At 46.2% G+C, this 24,709-nt stretch overlaps 1 protein-coding gene across 3 annotated transcripts in view; it reads left to right on the forward strand.

Annotated features, from left to right (window-relative positions):
* Positions 1 to 23,492, forward strand: part of prex2 (phosphatidylinositol-3,4,5-trisphosphate-dependent Rac exchange factor 2) — a gene marked incomplete at its 5' end in the record, with an annotated part of 261,316 nt that extends 237,824 nt beyond the window's left edge. For all 3 annotated transcript variants that reach the window (XM_083655690.1, XM_083655691.1, XM_083655692.1), the window contains 3 exons: positions 6,201 to 6,303; positions 19,088 to 19,155; positions 23,281 to 23,492. In XM_083655690.1, coding sequence (XP_083511816.1) covers positions 6,201 to 6,303; positions 19,088 to 19,155; positions 23,281 to 23,326 — 217 coding nt within the window. In that variant the 3' untranslated portion in view covers positions 23,327 to 23,492. The remainder of the gene's footprint in view (positions 1 to 6,200; positions 6,304 to 19,087; positions 19,156 to 23,280) is intronic.
* Positions 23,493 to 24,709: the final 1,217 nt, after the last annotated feature.

Below are 24,709 nucleotides of genomic sequence, written 5' to 3' on the forward strand. Positions count from 1 at the left end.
CTCCACACGCTGCTGCTCGTGCGTGAGAGAACTTTATCCACACGCTGCTGCCCGTGCGTCAGAGAACTTTATCCACACGCTGCTGCCCGTGCATGAGAGAACTTTATCCACACGCTGCTGCCCGTGCGTGAGAGAACTTTATCCACACGCTGCTGCCCGTGCGTGAGAACTTTATCCACACGCTGCTGCCCGTGCGTGAGAGAACTTTTATCCACACGCTGCTGCCCGTGCGTGAGAGAACTTTATCCACACGCTGCTGCCCGTGCGTGAGAGAACGTTTATCCACACGCTGCTGCCCGTGCGTGAGATAACTTTATCCACACGCTGCTGCCCGTGCGTGAGAGAACGTTTATCCACACGCTGCTGCCCGTGCGGGAGAGAACTTTATCCACACGCTGCTGCCCGTGCGTGAGAGAACGTTTATCCACACACTGCTGCCCGTGCGTGAGATAACTTTATCCACACGCTGCTGCCCGTGCGTGAGAGAACGTTTATCCACACGCTGCTGCCCGTGCGTGAGAACTTTATCCACACGCTGCTGCCCGTGCGTGAGAGAACTTTTATCCACACGCTGCTGCCCGTGCGTGAGAGAACGTTTATCCACACGCTGCTGCCCGTGCGTGAGAGAACTTTATCCACACGCTGCTGCCCGTGCGTGAGAGAACTTTATCCACACGCTGCTGCCCGTGCGTGAGAGAACGTTTATCCACACGCTGCTGCTCGTGCGTGAGAGAACTTTATCCACACGCTGCTGCCCGTGCGTGAGAGAACTTTATCCACACGCTGCTGCCCGTGCATGAGAGAACTTTATCCACACGCTGCTGCCCGTGCGTGAGAACTTTATCCACACGCTGCTGCCCGTGCGTGAGAGAACTTTATCCACACGCTGCTGCCCGTGCGTGAGAGAACTTTATCCACACACTGCATGCTGCCCGTGCGTGAGATAACTTTATCCACACGCTGCTGCCCGTGCGTGAGCACTTTATCCACACGCTTCCGCCCGTGCGTGAGAGAACGTTTATCCACACGCTGCTGCCCGTCCGTGAGAGAACTTTATCCACACGCTGCTGCCCGTGCGTGAGAGACACACGCTGCTGCCCGTGCGTGAGAGAACGTTTATCCACACGCTGCTGCTCGTGCGTGAAAGAACTTTATCCACACGCTGCTGCCCGTGCGTGAGAGAACTTTATCCACACGCTGCTGCCCGTGCATGAGAGAACTTTATCCACACGCTGCTGCCCGTGCGTGAGAGAACTTTATCCACACGCTGCTGCCCGTGCGTGAGAGAACTTTATCCACACGCTGCTGCCCGTGCGTGAGATAACTTTTATCCACACGCTGCTGCCCGTGCGTGAGAGAACTTTATCCACGCGCTGCTGCCCGTGCGTGAGAGAACTTTATCCACACGCTTCCGCCCGTGCGTGAGATAACTTTATCCACACGCTGCTGCCCGTCCGTGAGAGAACTTTATCCACACGCTGCTGCCCGTGCGTGAGAGACACACGCTGCTGCCCGTGCGTGAGAGAACGTTTATCCACACGCTGCTGCTCGTGCGTGAGAGAACTTTATCCACACGCTGCTGCCCGTGTGTCAGAGAACTTTATCCACACGCTGCTGCCCGTGCGTGAGAGAACTTTATCCACACGCTGCTGCCCGTGCGTGAGAACTTTATCCACACGCTGCTGCCCGTGCGTGAGAGAACTTTATCCACACGCTGCTGCCCGTGCGTGAGAGAACGTTTATCCACACGCTGCTGCCCGTGCGTGAGAGAACTTTATCCACACGCTGCTGCCCGTGCGTGAGAGAACGTTTATCCACACGCTGCTGCCCGTGCGGGAGAGAACTTTATCCACACGCTGCTGCCCGTGCGTGAGAGAACGTTTATCCACACACTGCTGCCCGTGCGTGAGAGAACTTTATCCACACGCTGCTGCCCGTGCGTGAGCACTTTATCCACACGCTTCCGCCCGTGCGTGAGAGAACGTTTATCCACACGCTGCTGCCCGTCCGTGAGAGAACTTTATCCACACACTGCTGCCCGTGCGTGAGAGACACACGCTGCTGCCCGTGCGTGAGAGAACGTTTATCCACACGCTGCTGCTCGTGCGTGAGATAACTTTATCCACACGCTGCTGCCCGTGCGTGAGAGAACTTTATCCACACGCTGCTGCCCGTGCGTGAGAGAACTTTATCCACACGCTGCTGCCCGTGCGTGAGAGAACTTTATCCACACGCTGCTGCCCGTGCGTGAGAGAACTTTATCCACACGCTGCTGCCCGTGCGTGAGAGAACTTTATCCACACGCTGCTGCTCGTGCGTGAGAGAACTTTATCCACGCGCTGCCGCCCGTGCGTGAGATAACTTTATCCACACGCTGCCGCCCGTGCGTGAGAACTTTATCCACACGCTGCCGCACGTCAACACTCACTTTACCCACATGGCACCCCTACAGCAGTGAGTATATAGCTTCTGCTATACACGCTGACTTGTCCTTGGACCTTTTTCTCCCCGGCGGCGATGAGAAGTATAGTATCAATCGTGCTAATGAGAAAAGTGGGTTGACTCTGCAAGTGCTGAAAGTCCATCTCAAGGTTTATTCCCCTCCTACTTTAAAGCAAAAAATATATATATATATATATCGTTCCCCTGATGCTGGCTGTTTGATCGCTGTGACTGACATCACTGGCGACTGAATTGATTAATTAGCGAGGAGATGAGCAAAGGTGAAGCAGGAAGAAATACGATGATAATGACAAGGTGTCAAGAGGAGCGGAAGACCGACCGTCATGTAGATTTTATGGTCTGATTGAGCTCTGCTGGAGACCGGCCGTATCTGGATGTCGCCCCAGGGTGCTAGTTTGGCATGCGTTTGTTTCTTCTGCCTTCACAGCCAAAGTACTCCGTCTCCAAAGCTTTTTGCTTTGGGTCTCACATGAACGTCTCTGTAGCAAACAGTGCTTTGTTGCCATCAGAGCACACCTGGAGGGCTGTGCTACTCTCAGTGCTGAGTCAGCACAGGCCTTGAGAGTCAATTACAGACAGTGTGCTTTGATAATCTCCCAAATCTCTTGCTGCTACATTGCTTACTGTACTAATAAAGCTGAATTTACAGGAACAATATTCCCATATCCCATATCCACTCTCTCTCTCTCCCCCATGACATCTTTCTTACTACCTTAATAAGGCGGCATGGTCCCGCGGTTCCACGCCACGGCACACAATTGCTTGAGTGACATCACTGATGACATCGCAATTGCTCAAGTGACATCACTGAGTGCGTTTACATGCACACAATAAACAGATAATCAGGAGTCGATTTGTCATTTCCTGAACCTAGAAATGTTCTTTCCTATGAAGTTTTTTTTGTTGATTTGTATTAATATGGGGACCTTGAACAATTTTAGCTTGGTTGCCCAAAGGGCAACATTGGGCAACTCTGGGAATTTGCATAATCCAAGATGGCCACCGAACGCCATCTCAAAATTTTTACTTTTGACCCGCTTGTCCTATAATGATGTGTAATACCTCTTTTTTAGGGTTTTCATGTGTGTAGAATCCAATTCTGATGTTTTTTAAATTAAAGGTCAATCTCATGTGCTAAAAGTTCAGGTCAAAGTTACATTTGACCTCTGGTGCACGCTGCACTGACAGAAATACTGCACTCCTCTCACGCTGCACTGACAGAAATACTGCACTCCTCTCACGCTGCACTGACATACATGCAGAGCTCACTGGTTGACATGGGAATGACATACGTTCACCTCACCATTGACATGCAACTGTTTGTTGTAACCAAGCAGATATGCTGCAACCAGCCGGTGCAGTTCGATAACGTAATCGCCCATCCCGGTGGGATGCATATTATACAGTCATTCCTCAGCTGCATCGCAAAACTGATGCAAGGTTCAGCACTGGAAGTGTATGTGGTCGCAGCATATGGGGGGCTGACAGGCATCTTCAATGGTAAGTCCTGGGTGAAAGCCATGAGGGCCTTTCGGGGTGTATTAGCAGCACTCTTGAAGCGGTTTCTATCAACTGGGCTGAAGACATTTGAACAGATAGAGCAGTACCTGGACACTGCTCGCCTCCATCCCACTGGCCGACACTGGGTAGACAACTTAATTCTTCCTACACTTCTCATCCACCAGTTTGAACGTGCTGAGAGAGAAGGTGACATTTACTTGAAGCAGCAGACCATGGAGCGCATGATGAAGTACTTCTTCCTTGCTGGCCATGTGCAGTACACTCGATATCTGACCCAGTACCTGCTGGAGATGCGTGCACTCCATGCCACCGAGGCATCGCCTCTCTCCATCGCCAGTCCTTTACCCAAAAGAGCAAGAACAACAAGCGGAGGCTGGCGAGCATGTTGTCCACCTTCAGTGTTGATGACAATGTGACAATGGATACTCTCGATGATGGTGCATTGGTCATGACGAGGCAGACATCACCATGATTTCCTATGTCCTTGTGGCAGCCAACTCTGGAAAGGGTGTGATATGCATGCTTAGTGATGACTCTGATGTGTTTGTCCTGTTGGTGTATTGGGTGTATCGGGCGGACCTACAGTGCAAAGTACAGATGGAGCGTTGGAATGGGACTGTACTGGATATCAACGCAACCTGTGCTGACCTAGGGCCAAAATGTCTGCAACTCCTTGGCATGCACGCCCTCAGCGGGTGCGACACGACCTCATATCCATATGGCAAAGGCAAGATCAGCACACTAAAAACTTTGCTGGCAGGGAACTTCCCAGGCTTGGCTGATGTACTGGGTGAAGTGGGCGTGACAGAGGCTGATTTGCTGGAGGCAGCAAAACCCTTCCTCCTTGCTCTGTATCGTCAGCTGCCTGGAACTTCTATGGAATCTGCCCGATTTACGCTGTTCACCAAAAAGAAAAAAAGACCCAAAGTGATGGCCCTTCCTCCAACAACGACCAACCTGTTGCAGCACGTGTTGAGGGCTCATTTACAAGTTATGTTGTGGAAAGCGGCAGACCACCAAGCTCCACCCGACGTGTCAGCCGATGTCACAAAATTTGGATGGGAGATCCAGGATAGTATCCCTGTTCCTGTCATTGCTAAAGGTGACCCGGCACCGCCAGAGCTAATTGACGTGATCCGGTGTCGATGTAGGGCACAGGGTAAGAAGTGCATCACTGAGGCGTGTGGCTGCCACGAAGAACATCTTTCATGCACGTCATACTGTAACTGCTCTGGTGAAGATAGCTGCTGCAATCCATACACGAACAGCCGAGATGTTACAGATGAGGAGGATGATGACATGGAGGATGCTGAGGAGGCTTTTGAGAATGATCTAGACCAGGAGGAGGATGTAGATCAGGATGTTGGGGAAGAGAGTTTTGATGAAGGTGCCGATCAGGCGAGGGCCTGCATACAGATATTTAATTTAGTTGCGAAAGATAAAGATTATTGTCTTATTGCATCATTTTTTTCACACTTTTATATTTCTGAATACCAGTTCTTGTGACATGTTAATGGCAGTTCTCACACAAAGAAAACATGAATAAAGCGAATCATGAATGTTCATCAAGTTGTTGTTTCTATTCATTGTCCACCCAGAGGTCAATTTTAACATTGACCTGACCTTTAGCACATGAGATTGAACTGCAATTAAAAAAAATAACATCAGAAATGGATTCTACACGCATGAAAACCCTAAAAAAGAGGTATTACACATCATTCTAGGACAAGCGGGTCAAAGTAACATTTTTGAGATGGCGTTCGGCGGGCATCTTGGATTATGCAAATTCCCAGAGTTGCCCAAAGTTGCCATTTGGGCAACCAAGCTAAAATTGTTCAAGGTCCCCATATTAATACAAATCAACAAAAAAACTTCATAGGAAAGAACATTTCTAGGTCTAGTATTGAACAGATAGAAACGTCAAATCGACTCAGGTAACTCTAGAAATCTGATAATAAACTGTTTATTAGTGTGCATGTAAACGCACTCACTGGTGAAATCACAATTGCTCTAGACAGAGTGACATGCCTGATCGGCTCGAGCCAGAGAAACTGGTTGAGCGTGTGAAACTAAATTTAATGAGTTTGGTCAACCCCAAAAAAGTGCGGCCATGGCACATCGTCTCCAGAGTGTCTACTCTTCTTGATATGAATACAGACTGAGCAGAGGGTGTGTTTAATAAGCTTGACCTCTCTGTTCTCCTCTCTGACCAACAGCTGTACTCTGAGTGTGACACTGGAGCAGGCTATACTGCTGGCTCGAAACCATGGCCTGCCCCCCCGCTGCATCATGCAGGCCACCGACGTCATGAGGAAACAGGTATGTGGGAGTATACAGGTATTAAAGGTTAGGGGGTTCATGAGGAAACAGGTATGTGGGAGTATACAGGTATTAAAGGTTAGGGGGTTCATGAGGAAACAGGTATGTGGGAGTATACAGGTATTAAAGGTTAGGGGGTTCATGAGGAAACAGGTATGTGGGAGTATACAGGTATTAAAGGTTAGGGGGTTCATGAGGAAACAGGTATGTGGGAGTATACAGGTATTAAAGGTTAGGGGGTTCATGAGAAAACAGGTATGTGGGAGTATACAGGTATTAAAGGTTAGGGGGTTCATGAGGAAACAGGTATGTGGGAGTATACAGGTATTAAAGGTTAGGGGGTTCATGAGGAAACAGGTATGTGGGAGTATACAGGTATTAAAGGTTAGGGGGTTCATGAGGAAACAGGTATGTGGGAGTATACAGGTATTAAAGGTTAGGGGGTTCATGAGGAAACAGGTATGTGGGAGTATACAGGTATTAAAGGTTAGGGGGTTCATGATGAAACAGGTATGTGGGAGCATACTAAAGGTTAGGGGGTTCATGAGGAAACAGGTATGTGGGAGCATACTAAAGGTTAGGGGGTTCATGAGGAAACAGGTATGTGGGAGCATACTAAAGGTTAGGGGGTTCTTGAGGAAACAGGTATGTGGGAGCATACTAAAGGTTAGGGGGTTCATGAGGAAACAGGTATGTGGGAGCATACTAAAGGTTATGGGGTTCTTGAGGAAACAGGTATGTGGGAGCATACTAAAGGTTAGGGGGTTCATGAGGAAACAGGTATGTGGGAGCATACTAAAGGTTAGGGGGTTCATGAGGAAACAGGTATGTGGGAGCATACTAAAGGTTAGGGGGTTCATGAGGAAACAGGTATGTGGGAGCATACTAAAGGTTAGGGGGTTCATGAGGAAACAGGGGTTAGGGGGTTCATGAGGAAACAGGTATGTGGGAGCATATTAAAGGTTAGGGGGTTCATGAGGAAACAGGGGTTAGGGGGTTCATGAGGAAACAGGTATGTGGGAGCATATTAAAGGTTAGGGGGACACATTTGCATCTTACTCCACTCCACATATCCCCTCTCTCTTCTGCTCAGCCTCCTTCTGTTGCTACTAAGGTCTGATCCTGTTGCAGGATTACAAATGAGTTGTTTTTGCTGGTACAGTCCTGGGAGTGGAGTGAGGTTTTACTAGTATTGTTTCTCTTGGAGGGACACAGACTCTATGTTTCAATCCATCCTGCGATTTCTCCTTCCAAAAATGAGATAGACTGTGTGCCTCATTGAGTCTAGCAAACTAGACTGCCAAATCTATTACCACATTTCACATTGCCAATGGTGAGACAGTTAAAATGAGCCAATAAAATGCGTAGATTTCTTTCCGAGCAACTTCCTCCGACTGTTTGGTTTTCTCCCAGACTGCACTAGCTGAGCAAAGATGCGATTTTTCAAAGGCTGCCCCCTGCAGGTTTACTAACGTGAAACAAATGTGTTAGCAGTGGCTTTTTAATCATTTTGGGGGGGAAGGAGGACGCTTTTTCTGCCTTCAACAACCGTTCTCATTTCTACTTTCTTCAGTATGATTTCACTCTCCACTTTTTTGTTCGCCCTCCCTCTCTCTCTCTCTCTCTCTCTCTCTCTCCCTCTCTCCCTCCCTCTCTCTCTCCCTCTCTCTCTCTCCCTCCCTCTCCTTCCCTCTCTCTCCCTCTCCCTCCCTCCCTCTCTCTCTCTCTCTCCCTCCCTCTCTCTCTCTCTCTCCCTCCCTCTCTCTCCCTCTCTCTCTCTCTGATTGCCAGAAAGGCATCCACTACAGCCAGAATATGAATCAGAGTGAAAAGGGGAGAAAGAGAGTTGAAGGACTGCAGCTTATTACTTTCCCATAGCGTACGCATTTTCACCCCACAAAAGGCTTCGGCTGTGACCAGAACTTGGCCTGCATCTCTAAACTCTCATCAGAAGTTCTGCAAGTGCTGTTTGCAGTCAAGAGGAGAGGTTAGTGGAGATGCGTGGAACCCGAGGGAGGCAGGGACGTTTATAATCTCTAGACTGAGAGGAAGTGGGCTGCCAGCCAGAAGAATGCAACTCTGTGTGTGCATTGTTTGACCTTCACTACAATGTGGCTGGAGAGAATAGGACCATGTGCAGGCCAGGGTGTGGGTATGAGATATTGCTGGATATAATTTAAAAAGATGCAGGTATGGTTAGGCTGTTTCACAGAGTTTTGCAGAGCCCAGTGTAAAGCCCTGTCATTTGTCTTTGTAGTAGAATAATTGAAGTGCAATGTGGCATTTATTTATTGTTAGAGAGCTTGTTAATGAGACAGGTAACTTATGAATAGGGCAGTCTATCTTGTTTGCTGCCGTCAGAACCCCTTTAGCTTTTGAATTTGACTTGACCTAGGCACCACTGAGAGGAGGTCACTTCAGGCCAAATACAGACCAAAGGGGAGTCTGCTGTGTGTGTGTGTGTGTGTGTGTGTGTGTGTGTGTGTGTGTGTGTGTGTGTGTGTGTGTGTGTGTGTGTGTGTGTGTGTGTGTGTGTGTGTGTGTGTGTGTGTGTGCGCGCGCGCGCGTGTGTGTCCTTGGTCTCAGACATCAGCTGATGAGTTTTGATGAATATGAATATCACTCAGCGGCTGGCTGTGCCTGTACTTCTTCCTAGCTGAATATTCATCTGCTCACTCATGAAAGGTTACCCAGCACAGCATCCAGCCCAATAGGAGCCATCCATCATGCCTCTATGACACCAGCACTCAGCTTAGGGGATGGCATCCAGCATTGCAGTGATTTGGGGAAAATTGGTCCAATCCTTCTAGCTTGATTTTGAACTTCTACCTGGTAGGGGCTGTGCAATTAATCAAATTTTAATTGAAATTTCAATTACAAATTTCAGTTTTGGCTACTCACAAATATGAAAAACAAGATAATCAAGATAAAAGTTATTTTTTATTATAAAACGGCTCTCTCAAATCAAGCAATCTGATTGGTTCACAGCCATTGTATAATTCCAGTAACCGAGTTCAATAACCCATGGCCATGGGTTATTGGTTGCCATGGCAACTCTCTTACTAAAAGGCAGCGCTGCCTCGAGCTCCGTGTTGGGCTTTCCAGAAAGCTCTCAGCTTCTCAGCAAGCGCCAGGATTGGCCAATGTCAACTTCAGTCTCCAGAACGATCCAATCAAATCACCCGCACGTCTATCTTCTTGCTAGAGGTCCCGCCTTACAGTAGTGTCAAAACAAAAAGCTACTCGCTTGCAGCCAGACGCATGATGGCGCAACTCTCTTGGCTTTGGTTACCTCAAAAACAAAATGACGGAGACAACTTTCAGATCCTTGTGAATCGATCTTCGCTTATAACTTTACTAATACTTCGCAGAAAATGATGTTTTGTACAAGAATAATGTCTTAACCCCTCTCTCGCGCGCCCTCACTCTTAACCCCGCATTTCTAAATAAGACGTAACGTTACTTGGTGTCGGCATACGGCTCTGGTGTCGGACTTTGCAAAAAGCTCTCAGCAAGCGCCAGGATTGGCCAATGTCGACTTCAGTCTCCAGAACGATCCAATCAAATCACCCGCACGTCTATCTTCTTGCTAGAGGTCCCGCCTTACAGTAGTGTTTCAACTGACTCTCAGAATACCATGCCAGTCGGACTTATAGTATTATTATTATTATATTATTATACTTGGAAACCGTTTTATAAAAGCAATATAGCACTCGAGCAGCGTGTGTTGTGGAATATATCCCGCTGATAAGCTGTTATCCCACGAGGCCGCAGGCCGAGTGGGATAACAGCTTATCAGCGGGATATATTCACCACAACACACTTGCTCTCGTGATATATTGCTTAAATATATCATTTATTTTCTTCTTCTTATTCCCTGTAAGCTCCTAAGTGTAGGGCCGCAGCCACGCAACTCCCAACTGGCTCCGGGTGGAACTGCGATTGTGGTTTCTGTTGTAAGTGGGTTTTTACGAGGTGGGGTTGCTAGCCCCACGTTCCCCATTAACCCTAACATACATGTATCAAGGTAGAGGAGTCTCTTGCGCTGCAGCCCCTCCACAGAGGGAGGTCGCTGCTCTCAGGACAGCACAGTATATTAACAACAGAAATAAGCGGGTAAACCCAAGAAGCACCTGGAGCACTCGATTCACTGGAAATTAATTTCATTCAATAGGTGCAGACCAGCACACTGGGAGAACATGCAAACTCCAGACAGAAAGGACTTGGGACGGAACCATGACCTTCTTACTGTGAGGCGACAATGCTAACCACTGAGCCATCGCGCCGCGTTCATTTATTTGAGTTAGCCTATTTTATATATACATCACGATTATTTAACTATTATTAAATTACTATTATTAAATTATTTAATACGGTATATTAAATATATATATGTGTATATATATATATATATATATATATATATATATATATATATATATATATATATATATATTGTAACGGGACGGGTTAGGTTGAGAGCATTGAGTTGTACAGTCATCAAACACACACACACAAACACACAAAGTAGTGAGTTCTCCCCAGTGGCAATGACCTGGGCTTTTATTTATAAAAAGGTGGAACCAAAAAGAGTCTCAAAAGTTAAACATAAACTGGTTCCAACTGGAACTCGGCTTTAGCCCTATCCGGGCCGCTATCCGGCTTACTGGGTTGTAAACTCACAAGTTAGGAGTCAGGTCTGGTTGTCCTTGCTCAGCTCTCTCTCTGAGCCTCTTTGCTCTGCTGCTTCTCTCCCTCCATGAGTGTGGCCCTCTCCACTTAGTCTCCTCTGGGCCTAATCAGGGGGATGGGGGACATCTGGGCCCAATCAGGTAGTACATTTGCCAAAGAATACTTGATACTGTGGAGGAGCAGATCCAGACAGATCAAATGGAATAAACTAGATTCAACATGATGAATAAAAAATATTTGTTTCACCTTCTCATTGATGTTTCAAGCCGTCGGGGTCCTTGGCAGAATCTTAAAATATCAGTTTGGGTGCAGTGATACATTATTTATAAAACATTCTTCAGCTAGCAGGTTTTATGTGTCAGGTAAAACAGAAACATGACACAATAAATATGAACAATATTTAAATATAGGAATGAGACACCAGATCTAACTTTCCTGCCGACTGGCCAACTACAGGTAGGACGCTTTGCGGTGGTGGTATGTGGGATTCGAAATAACGAAGGTTATGCCAAACCCCACATAGGTTACACTAAAACCACCACCGCAAAGCGTCCTACCTGTAGTTGGCCAGTCGGCAGGAAAGTATCGCGGGACTTTACGAGACTTGGTGACCGAGATCACGTTTGAGGCAATTTGATCCCTGGGAGACTCCAGGAAATGGCCTGGGGCGAAATATCACTCTGGTGGATGTTGAGGGATCACATTACGACGATATGTGGCGAAAACGGGAATAAAAATAGCTATTTAGATGCAGGAAAGACAGGCTCACACTTGGCCCCAAATCAGCTCCATTTTACAACTGACTTGGACGCTATTGATCTCAAAACAACGCTAGGACGGCCAGAAACGCCGCGGACATCGCTGGGTGAGTGGCCAAATCATATTTATTGCCAGGAGATGGGTCCAGGTTAAAAAAAAACAAAATTCTCCTTTAAACATTTTAAATTCGACGTATTTGACATACAGGTGCAAATAGCATATCGCCGCTGTCGTTCCAGGACCTCGAATTTCCAAAACAGAAACTTTTCAGGAAGTAAAAAAAACCTGTTTGCTCTTAAACTACTGAACCAAATGTCGTCCAAGTTGGCACATGTCTTAATTATAGTTAGTTTCCCGCTGAATGTGTCATTACTTTATAAATATCTTACCTGGATAAGCTCAAATGATGTTGTTTATATTATCAGTCTGACTTGGAAGCGCTTTCTCACGGCCAGTCAAGCGGGAGAGAGTCGCATACTCATGCACGAGCCCCCAAGCTCCAGGCCGCGGGGGCGCGCGCAGGAGCAGCAGAATTGCCCCTCGCCTCTCATGGCCGAATGGGGGCTTTGGCATGGGGTGAGAAATAGTCTGACATAACGTAACGTTAACGTTACTTTATTCTCGTCAGAAAGCACTCCGATTTGCGTGTTAAAACAAGTTTGCAGCCTAGGAATAACTGGAAAACATTTGATTGATATATTAACGTCAGAGGAAGCCAGGATTAGTCAAAACGATATGAGAAATACACAGCGCATCTGCCGTGTGTCTTTTCCGGGTTTATTGTCCTGCGTGGGGGGGTACACACGGAGGTAGGGGGGGAATTTCGAGGTTTGACTGACAGATTGAGGGCGAATGGCGTTACGAGATTTACTCACAAGCTCGTTTTAATGCTTTTCCATTGGTTGCATTTGTTAAAAACCACACAGAGACGTGAAGGGTGACCAATGGCATTGATTCATGACAAAAAATAAAAAAGTGAAAAAAGGCACATTCGAGGTCCTGGAACGACAGCGACGATATACCTTATTAAACATACAATTAAACATTAGACATACGTAATGGTAGCAGCTACAGTACGGTACAGTACGGCTACTACACTATTTGTGTATGTTAAGGAGTCTCGTGGCCTGCGGGAAGAAACTGTTCCTCAAGCGATTTGTGCGTGCTTTTGGAACCCTGTATCTCCTCCCTGAGGGTAACAGGGAGAACAGGCTGTTGTGGGGATGGTTTGTGTCTTTGATGATCTTCAGGGACCTCCTGAGGCACCGCTGGTTATACAGTTCATGCAGTTCTGGCAAATCACATCCTGTTACGTGCTGGGCCGCACGTCTCACTCTCCGTAGCGCCCTGCGGTCCATGGTGGTACAGTTCCCGTACCAGGTGGTGAAGCAGCCAGTCAGCAGGCTTTCAATGGTGCCTCTGTAGAAGTCCCTAAGGATTTCTTTCCTTAGCCCAAATTTCTTCAGGCGCCTGAGTCCGTGTAGTCGCTGTTGGGCCTTTTTGGCAACAGTGGCGGTGTGACCGGCCCAAGTCAGGTCCTGGTGGATGTTGACTCCCAGGTACTTGAAGCTGTCCACCCTTTCCACCACTGTGCCGTTGATGGTGATTGGGAGGTGTGCGCCCCCCCCCCCCCCCCCCTCCTGTAGTCTACAATGACCTCCTTGGTCTTGGAGACGTTCAGAGAGAGGTGGTTGTCCTGGCACCATTGTTCCAGGGCCCCCACCTCCTCTCTGTAGGCCGTCTCGTCGCCCCCCGAGATCAGCCCCACGACCGCTGTGTCGTCTGCAAACTTCACGATGGTGTTCGAAGTTTGAGTCGCCACGCAGTCGTGGGTGTAGAGATCGTACCAGAAGGGGCTGGAGACGCACCCCTGGGGCGCTCCTATGCTGATGGTCAGTGGTGAGGAGGTGAGGTTGCCGACCCTCACCACCTGGCGGCGGTCTGTCAGGAAATCCAGGATCCAGTCGCACATTGCTGTGTTTAGTCCCAGATCCTTGAGCTTGCGTACCAGCCTGGAGGGTACTATGGTGTTGAATGCTGAGCTGTAGTCCACGAACAGCATTCTTACATAGGTGTCCTTCCCCTCCAGGTGGGACAGGGCGGTGTGGAGCACGTGTGCTACTGCATCCGCTGTGCTCCTGTTGGGGCGGTATGCAAATTGCAGCGGGTCGTGGTCCGGGGGGAGTGTGGGGCGGATCTTTGATATGACCAGCTTTTCAAAGCACTTGCTGGCTATTGGCGTGAGGGCTATTGGGCGCCAGTCATTGAGGCTGGTCACTTTTTGCTGCTTGGGAATGGGGATGATTGTCGCTGCTTTGAAGCAGGAGGGAACTCGTCGGAGGGAGAGAGACTGGTTGAAAATGTCTGTGAATACGCCTGCCAGCTGGTGGGCGCAGGCCTTGAGGACCCGCCCGGGGATGCCGTCCGGGCCGGCCGCCTTGCGTGGGTAGAGGATCATGGGGATAAATAAAGGATAACTTAACTTGCTATTTTACCTTGTTATGCTAGCTAGCTAACGTTAGCTACTGAGCTCCGTGCGCTGTTTCTGTGCACGTTGGCACAGTCTGTGGACACGGCCCCTACTGCTTGAGGCGTCATCCAATATGAATCGTTTCAGACATCAAGTAAGTTGCATTTGTTGAGGGGCGGGGGGACATTACAGGGCATCTGTATCTGGAGGCATCAGAATGGATGGCTGTGATAGGCATCGGATAATTGCTGATGCTATCCCGCTATCCAGGCGTAGAGTAGGACAGACAGTAAGAACAGAGAGGTCAGAGGTCAGACAGCTAATGCACTCTTGGCCAGTCGCTCACTCACTGGCACTGCTCAAGATGCTGATGACCTCAGGGTAATGATTTGATCGTGTATTTCTGTGGGTGTGCGCGCGTGTGTGTGTGAGAGAGAGAGAGAGAGAGAGAGAGAGAGAGAGAGAGAGAGAGAGAGAGAGAGAGAGAGAGAGAGAGAGAGAGAGAGAGAGAGAGAGAGAGAGAGAGTGAGTATTTGTGAGTGCAGGTGTTCTTGTTTCTAAATTGCAGAGAGGCTGAGTTCCCCTTTGCAGTTGTGTATCTGCCGACTCCGCACACTGCCAACAGAATACAGGAACATTAGCCAAGTGAAGGCATGCTCCTGACTGGGCACAAACACACACACACACACACACACACACACACACTTTCATCATCCAAATTCCTTACTGCCCACTTTTTGTTCCCCACTGTAAACTGCACACATACTGTACATGCATGGTCAGACAGACAAAAATGCAGGTACAGTACAGTAGATGGGTAGCACACACAGCAGCTGTGGCTTAGATAGTGGGTGCTCAACACGCACCGTGTGACATCTACATAGCCAGTGTTGTTAATGTGTGTAGGATTTACACCTTTGTTCTCACAGGTGACTGCCAGTCATTCAGGGTCTGACAGGAAGCAATCTCACTCGGGGGGGAAACTCAGACCATTAAACAAACGCCATCACCAGAGATTGATTCTGGCTAAGATGGCAGCCAATCATAGCTCATCCCCCGGGACCCTGGGGACTTTTAAAATATGTGCACGTATTTCTGGATTTACAACCATAAACACATCCATTCAACAGCCATGGCCAGTGGAAAGCAATCTGTCTGGGAAGAGTTAATGCCACTGACATCAACATGGCCTCTATAGTTCGCAGTGTTTCTTGATAAAATATTCAATGAACTAATGTTGGCCGTGGCAACAAATATAATTCCAGTAGAGAGTTTGGCTAAAGCTGAATCGCCAAACAATGTTGACATTTTTTTTTCACCCACAAAGCTTTGAGCCAAATCATTCCCAGTTCTCGGAGGCCTGAAATGTCCTCTGGTTTACTGTCTGAGCGTTGTTATTCTTCTGTCTGTGCTGTTATTCTTCTGTCTGTGCTGTTATTCTTCTGTCTGTGCTGTTATTCCTCTGTCTGTGCTGTTATTCTTCTGTCTGTGCTGTTATTCCTCTGTCCGTGCTGTTATTCTTCTGTCTGTGCTGTTATTCTTCTGTCTGTGCTGTTATTCCTCTGTCCGTGCTGTTATTCCTCTGTCTGTGCTGTTATTCTTCTGTCTGTGCTGTTATTCCTCTGTCCGTGCTGTTATTCCTCTGTCCGTGCTGTTATTCTTCTGTCTGTGCTGTTATTCCTCTGTCCGTGCTGTTATTCCTCTGTCTGTGCTGTTATTCTTCTGTCTGTGCTGTTATTCCTCTGTCCGTGCTGTTATTCTTCTGTCTGTGCTGTTATTCTTCTGTCTGTGCTGTTATTCCTCTGTCCGTGCTGTTATTCCTCTGTCCGTGCTGTTATTCTTCTGTCTGTGCTGTTATTCTTCTGTCTGTGCTGTTATTCCTCTGTCCGTGCTGTTATTCCTCTGTCCGTGCTGTTATTCTTCTGTCTGTGCTGTTATTCCTCTGTCTGTGCTGTTATTCTTCTGTCTGTGCTGTTATTCTTCTGTCTGTGCTGTTATTCCTCTGTCCGTGCTGTTATTCTTCTGTCTGTGCTGTTATTCTTCTGTCTGTGCTGTTATTCCTCTGTCTGTGCTGTTATTCTTCTGTCTGTGCTGTTATTCCTCTGTCTGTGCTGTTATTCTTCTGTCTGTGCTGTTATTCTTCTGTCTGTGCTGTTATTCGTCTGTCTGTGCTGTTATTCCTCTGTCTGTGCTGTTATTCCTCTGTCTGTGCTGTTATTCTTCTGTCTCTGCTGTTATTCCTCTGTCTGTGCTGTTATTCTTCTGTCTGTGCTGTTATTTTTCTGTCTGTGCTGTTATTCTTCTGTCTGTGCTGTTATTCCTCTGTCTGTGCTGTTATTCCTCTGTCTGTGCTGTTATTCTTCTGTCTGTGCTGTTATTCCCCTGTCTGTGCTGTTATTCCTCTGTCTGTGCTGTTATTCCTCTGTCTGTGCTGTTATTCCTCTGTCTGTGCTGTTATTTTTCTGTCTGTGCTGTTATTCCTCTGTCTGTGCTGTTATTCTTCTGTCTGTGCTGTTATTCTTCTGTCTGTGCTGTTATTCCTCTGTCTGTGCTGTTATTCCTCTGTCTGTGTGTGTGTGTGTGTGTGTGTGTGTGTGTGTGTGCCAACAAGCTTTCTAAAAAATGTCTACAGTTGCCTGGCGACCGACATACTGAAGATAATTAATACCTCTCTTCTTACAGGCATTTTTCCAAACTCTCTAAAAACTGCAGTTGTTAAGCCCTTGCTAAAGAAGCGTAGCCTCGACCCCTCTATAATCAGCAATTACAGACCAATATCAAATCTTCCCTTTATTAGCAAAATACTCGAAAAAACTGTCTACCAACAACTCAATACCTTTCTATCCTCCAATGACCTCCTAGATCCTTTCCAATCAGGCTTCCGACCCCATCATAGCACCGAAACTGCGCTTATCAGAGTTATAAATGACATCCGAATGAACACTGATTCAGGTAAAATCTCAATCTTAGTGTTACTAGACCTCAGCGCTGCCTTTGATACGGTTGACCACGAAATTCTATTGGACAGACTGGAAAACTGGGTCGGGCTTTCCGGCACGGTCCTAGAGTGGTTCAGATCTTATCTGCAAGACAGGAACTACTTTGTCTCCATTGGCAACTACACATCTGACCAAAATGACATGTGGGGTACCCCAAGGATCAATTTTAGGTCCTGTCCTGTTTAACCTTTATATGCTCTCTCTGGGCCTAATTATGCAAAAAAACAAAATAGCTTATCATAGCTATGCAGATGACACCCAACTCTACATAGCCCTCTCATCGGATGACTATGCCCCCATAGAGACACTGTGTCAGTGCCTCGCGCAAATTAATGATTGGATGTGCCAGAATTTTCTCCAACTTAATAAAGACAAAACAGAGATAATTGTCTTCGGCAAAAAAGAAGATAGGCTCAAAGTTACTGCTCACCTCAAATCCCTATCTTTGAAGCCAAAGGACCAGGTAAAAAATCTTGGCATTATTATTGACTCTGATCTAAATTTCAACTCCCACATCAAGCTTATAAGAAAATCTGCCTTCTATCATCTAAAAAATATAGCAAGGATTAGAGGCTATATGTCCAAACAAGATCTTGAAAAACTAATTCATGCTTTCATTTCTAGCAGGCTAGACTACTGCAACAGTCTTTTCAATGGTCTTCCCAAAAAAGCTATTAAACAACTACAGCTCATTCAGAATGCGGCTGCTAGAGTTCTAACAAGAACCAAGAAAGCTGAACACATTACACCAGTTCTCAAATCCCTGCATTGGCTGCCAGTAAATCTTAGAATAGACTTTAAAATTCTGCTAATAGTTTACAAATCTCTCAACGGGTCAGGCCCACACTACATCTCTGAAATGCTTCTACACTATGAACCATCCAGATCCCTGAGATCTTCAGGCACTGGTCTACTAATTGTCCCGAGGACCAAATCAAAACATGGTGAAGCCGCGTTCTCCCACTATGCCTCTCATAACTGGAACAAACTCCCTGAACACATTAGATCTGCCCCTACTCTGCCTATTTTTAAATCCAAGCTAAAGACCTTTATGTTTACTCTTGCTTTTAACTGCTACTAAACTACTGCCTCTCTCGGCCTGTAATTTTTAATTTTTTTTTCCTGTACATTTCCAACAAATGGACTGTACATGTAATAACAATACTGAAGAATGCCTTGTAACTTATTTAAAACAGAAATAATGTTTCATGTTTGTTAATTTGAGTATATATTTTAACTAAAACTGTTGGCTGTGTTTTTTATGTTTTTTTTTTTATATGTGCATTGCTTTGCTGCTTGTTTTTTCGATTATTTTTTTGTAAAGCACCTTGAATTGCCTTTGTGTATGAAAGGTGCTATATAAATAAAATTTGACTTGACTTGACTTGACTTGTCTGTGCTGTTATTCTTCTGTCTGTGCTGTTATTCTTCTGTCTGTGCTGTTATTCCTCTGTCTGTGCTGTTATTCTTCTGTCTGTGCTGTTATTCCTCTGTCTGTGCTGTTATTCCTCTGTCTGTGCTGTTATTCTTCTGTCTGTGCTGTTATTCCTCTGTCTGTGCTGTTATTTTTCTGTCTGTGCTGTTATTCCTCTGTCTGTGCTGTTATTCTTCTGTCTGTGCTGTTATTCCTCTGTCTGTGCTGTTATTCTTCTGTCTGTGCTGTTATTCTTCTGTCCGTGCTGTTATTTTTCTGTCTGTGCTGTTATTTTTCTGTCTGTGCTGTTATTCTTCTGTCTGTGCTGTTATTCCTCTGTCTGTGCTGTGTCTGTGCTGTTATTCTTCTGTCTGTGCTGTTACAGTATTCTCAGTTGAATTCAAAACGATGGGGGGCGCTTTGATTTATTGATCTCTGTTTGTCGTTCAGGGTGCCAGAGTTCAAAATTCTGCCAAGAACCTGGGAGTGAGGGATCGCACGCCATCAACAGTGCCAAGGTAAAAACTGCAGTCACGTCCCGTCCATGTGCGCTAACACAAGCCTATTAAACTAATCATGTCCATCTGTTGGTACTCATTTCTGCATTTGTCAAAATGTGCATGTCTTTGTACAGTACATACCTAATGCACTTGTTTCTAGTGTGTGTGTGTGTGTGTGTGTGTGTGTGTGTGTGTGTGTGTGTGTGTTAGGGATGCACCGATCCACTTTTTTCACTTCCGATCCGATTCCAATACCTGAGTTTGGATATCTGCCGATACCGATATTATGCCGATACCAATATTTTTCTTGAATATACAGTATAGGCAAAGATTTGGCCAATTAAAGATTTTTTTTTAATATACCTTGCAAAAAGCAGACAAAATTAAGAAAATATACAAGGCAAAGAAGGATACTATTATACATGGGCAAATTACGGCCAGCGCCCCCTGTGCGGCCCGCGCTGGAATTGCAATTTTCTTTTTTAACTATTCCGCTCCGATCCGTGAATTAGTGCGGCCCCATCCCTAGTGTGTGTGTGTGTGTGTGTGTGTGTGTGGGACCAAAGCCAAGTAGTCCCGTTGAAGAGGACTGCCTCAGCCATTTGGCTTTATGACATATGGGCTTTTGTGTGACAGGCAGCCCCTCTTGAAGCTTTTAGTGAAATTGACAAATACAATTAAGTCAGGGGATGATTAGTGTTGAGACGTTTTTGGTCAGAGGGCGAAATCGCTGCACTCTCAGTGAGGTTTATGTCATAATTGTTGCAGTGTGAGACGAGTGACTGCTCCAGAATGTGTAAGTGGTGCTTTCTGGACCGTGAGAAGAAGCGCTCCTCTCCAAAATCAAAGGGTTCTGTTCACAGCATGCAGATTGGCACTAATCTATCACAGCACTAAAGAGAAGAGAGTGAGACTGAGCATGAGGTTACATGAGGAGAGTGAGACTGAGCGTGAGGAGAGTGAGAGTGAGCGTGAGGTTACATGAGGAGAGTGAGCGTGAGGTTACATGAGGAGAGTGAGAGTGAGCGTGAGGTTACATGAGGAGAGTGAGAGTGAGCGTGAGGTTACATGAGGAGAGTGAGACTGAGCGTGAGGTTACATGAGGAGAGTGAGAGTGAGCGTGAGGTTACATGAGGAGAGTGAGACTGAGCGTGAGGTTACATGAGGAGAGTGAGACTGAGCATGAGGTTACATGAGGAGAGTGAGACTGAGCGTGAGGAGAGTGAGAGTGAGCGTGAGGTTACATGAGGAGAGTGAGACTGAGCATGAGGTTACATGAGGAGAGTGAGACTGAGCGTGAGGAGAGTGAGAGTGAGCGTGAGGTTACATGAGGAGAGTGAGACTGAGCATGAGGTTACATGAGGAGAGTGAGACTGAGCGTGAGGAGAGTGAGAGTGAGCGTGAGGTTACATGAGGAGAGTGAGCGTGAGGTTACATGAGGAGAGTGAGAGTGAGCGTGAGGTTACATGAGGAGAGTGAGAGTGAGCGTGAGGTTACATGAGGAGAGTGAGACTGAGCGTGAGGTTACATGAGGAGAGTGAGACTGAGCGTGAGGTTACATGAGGAGAGTGAGAGTGAGCGTGAGGTTACATGAGGAGAGAGACTGAGCGTGAGGTTACATGAGGAGAGTGAGACTGAGCGTGAGGTTACATGAGGAGAGTGAGAGTGAGTGTGAGGTTACATGAGGAGAGTGAGACTGAGCGTGAGGTTAGATGAGGAGAGTGAGAGTGAGCGTGAGGTTACATGAGGAGAGAGACTGAGCGTGAGGTTACATGAGGAGAGTGAGAGTGAGCGTGAGGTTACATGAGGAGAGTGAGACTGAGCGTGAGGTTACATGAGGAGAGTGAGAGTGAGCGTGAGGTTACATGAGGAGAGTGAGACTGAGCGTGAGGTTACATGAGGAGAGAGACTGAGCGTGAGGTTACATGAGGAGAGTGAGACTGAGCGTGAGGTTACATGAGGAGAGTGAGACTGAGCGTGAGGTTACATGAGGAGAGTGAGAGTGAGCGTGAGGTTACATGAGGAGAGTGAGAGTGAGCGTGAGGTTACATGAGGAGAGTGAGACTGAGCGTGAGGTTACATGAGGAGAGTGAGAGTGAGCGTGAGGTTACATGAGGAGAGTGAGACTGAGCGTGAGGTTACATGAGGAGAGTGAGACTGAGCGTGAGGTTACATGAGAGTGAGACTGAGCGTGAGGTTACATGAAGCTGTCAGTGAGTTTGACTTGTATGCCTTGGGGGCAATGTCAGGTGCAAGGTCATCGTACATGACACCTTTAGCCATATTTCACCTCCAGACGACAGCAGCGCTGCAGTGGAACACCAGAAATACAGCTGATACTAGGAACATAGGGGTTAACACCAGTCTTTTTTCCTTTTTTTTTCTCCTTGCCTTGACTAACACAATACATCACGTTGAACAGCATCCGTGTTGCAGTTTTTCCTAGCTAATTATCAAGTTTAATGTGGAATATTTTCACTTTTTCCATTAAGCTACCTACCCCACACTGTTACTGTAATTGCTTCTGGTGGCAGAAGATAGGCAAAACGAAACGTAGGGTAGAGTTGGAGGGGCAGATACACACAGTGATGTTATGATCACTCAGTCACACAGTGATGTCATGATCACTCAGGCACACAGTGATGTCATGATCACTCAGTCACACAGTGATGTCATGATCACTCAGTCACACAGTGATGTCATGATGTCTCAGGCACACAGTGATGTCATGATCACTCAGGCACACGGTGATGTCATGATCACTCAGGCACACAGTGATGTCATGATCACTCAGGCACACAGTGATGTCATGATCACTCAGGCACACAGTGATGTCATGATCATTCAGGCACACAGTGATGTCATGATCAGTCAGTCAGAGTGGAACTACTTTTCATTGTATCTGCGGTGATTGTGGCCATATGAAGTCATGTTGGGCGGAAAAAATACAATACAAATCTTGTTTAAAATGATGGATTGAATTTGTCAGTGCAGCAGTGTGTCTCTGCAAGCTGTTTTTCATGCATTTTTTGAAAATAATGGAAAGGTAAGGCAAACCGGCAGCAGAACAGACAGTAGTACCTTTGACTGTGTGGGCTATAAGCCCCATAGTTGTAAGTACTTCTTGTGAGTTTGAAAGGTTATGACTAGGTTTTAGATTTCATATCCACACAAAAATTGTCCCCTAAATATGACCAAACCAAACACAGCTCACTTTTGTACCAACAACGCTTTTGTCGGGGTATAGGGGATAAACTCTGAAGTCACTTCTGACCTGTTCACTACTCCAATAGATGCTATTTGTAGCACAGTACTGGGTGTGTGCAGCTAAAAATACTTATGTGAAAGCTCAAATAATTTCCTTCCGACACTGGACAGAGACTTTACGACATACAGGACCGATGGAGTGTCGTGTGGCAATAATGTGAAGTGACACTTATAGGGCTTTCACACCGGCAGGGCTCCGTGCCGGTTCCGGTTCCCGAACCCAAATTTGAACCGGCCAGCGCGTTCAGACCGAAAAAATAATTGGTTCGGAACCTGAAAAGTTGGTTCTCAGTGGAACAAAAGATAGTTGGTTTTTCCTTGGGAACCGTGACATCATCAGTGGGCGTGTCTCATTCTAGGCTGTGAAAACGAGCAGGAAGGAGAAGAAGGCAGTGACAACATGGAGAAAAATAATTTGCAGTGGTCTGCTGAGGAAACCAAATGTTTAGTGGCGATTTGGGCATCTACCGAATTTCAAGAAAAGCTACTGTAGAAAGCAGTACAAGAAAGAGCAAGTTGTATGCCGAACTTGCGGAAGAGATGGCCAAGGTTGGGTTCACTCGAATGCCAGACCAAAAAAATTAATAAACTTAAAAAACTGAAGAAGGACTACCGAATAATGTCCCCCCACTTTGGTTCCCCTTAAACTGGTGTGAACCAGAGCCAGAACCAGAACCGTGTCTGTCTGAAAGTGGTATTAGTGAGATTGCACGGTTACCGATCCCCTTCAGATCTTCTCTCTGTGTTTCTGTATGGCAGTGTGCATAGTGTTTAGTGTTTATGATACTGCATGTTAGTGTGTTAAGTTTCTTTGTGACTCACCGACCAGCCGAGCTTAACGCCGTCTCATGCGTGTGTTTCTCCGTCTCCGATCAGGCTGTACAAGCTGTGCCAACCTCCACCCCCGGACGGTGACCCGTAAAGGCAGTGCATCCAGGAAGTCGCCGAAGACGTTTCCGAGGAGCTTCAAATCTCAGCTGTCCCATTTCCTATAGTCTTCTCATGAAGGATCAACACACTTAAAAGACAATTAATGATGTTGATGACGTCTGTCATTGGGTCTGGTTTTATATGTTCAGAGTACAGTAACCGCCTATGTGTAAATAGAATTTTAAAACGGTAAATAGTATTTTTAATACTTTATATTTTTCACTGTTGTACTTTATAAGTGTTTTTTTTTATGTTTTGTTATCCTGCTCTCGTTACCCCCTGTGACCATCTCACTAGAACATGTTTCAGAATGGAAATCAACGTGCAGCATGCCTAGAGGGTGCAATCTAAACAGCTCAATGAAATTGGAAGGAGTGCATCAATCCTCCAGTCACATATTATGGGCTGGAAATGATCTGTTTGGTTTCGAGGGAAATTTGCATTTCATCATTTTAGTTCAATTTGCATATGACATGAGTAAGATTATAATGATGAAAAGGATATTGGATGAAATTTGGCATCATATTTGTTCTCAAGTTAACCAGTTTCTCTGTTTTTCTTCAGCTCTCACTTCATTGCTTTATTGATTCCCTCTGTATTGGATATAAGCATGTGAATGTTTGCTGTGTAACTTTTATTCATTGGCCTGTAAATATGCATATTTAGCAAAAGATAATTCTGTGCTGAAAAGAGAGCCGTTCTCTTGTTTCCCACTTTGTGCTGATTTCTGAAGACTGTTACATTGCAGAAAGTCATGGTTCCCTGCAGGGTGCTGTGAACGCTGTGTTCTCTACATTGCAGCCTGTGCCTTGACAGCAGAATGAAGAGATTTTCCTATGGTCCATCAGTATTAACGCAGTATAGGTTATGCCAAGTTTTTCAAAGTAGAGCTACGAAATATATTCAGTTATTTTATATTGTCAGTACTCAGGATTAAAGTGTCTCTCTTTGTTACTTATCATTGTCGGATGTTATCATTGTAGAGTGGACGACTAGCTTACTACTATGCAATCAAACACGTGGTAGCTAATAAAAAACTGCATCAATAAAGCTCCCATTAGTGTTTACCATATGTCTCAATATTTTGTTATTGTAAAAATGAAGGTTGACTCTTGATTCTTGAAAACACGGAAATGAAAACAAAGTTATATATCTGTAAAACAGATTAAAAGTGTTAAAATGTTTTGGGCTGAACATGTCTGCAATTAATTTGAAATTTCTCAAGCTTTAGGCCACAAACTGAATTTATTCAGTGTATTTCTACCATATTTTGCTCAAATCTGATCAGTCTTGAGTAGTTGGGTCTCGGCCTATTCTACAGTTAACCTACTATCTTTCTACCTTGATAAAAAAACAAACAGTGCGGGGCCCACTT

This window comes from Poromitra crassiceps (assembly GCF_964638095.1).
Source record: "Poromitra crassiceps genome assembly, chromosome: 2".
NCBI classification, from domain to species: domain Eukaryota; kingdom Metazoa; phylum Chordata; class Actinopteri; order Beryciformes; family Melamphaidae; genus Poromitra; species Poromitra crassiceps.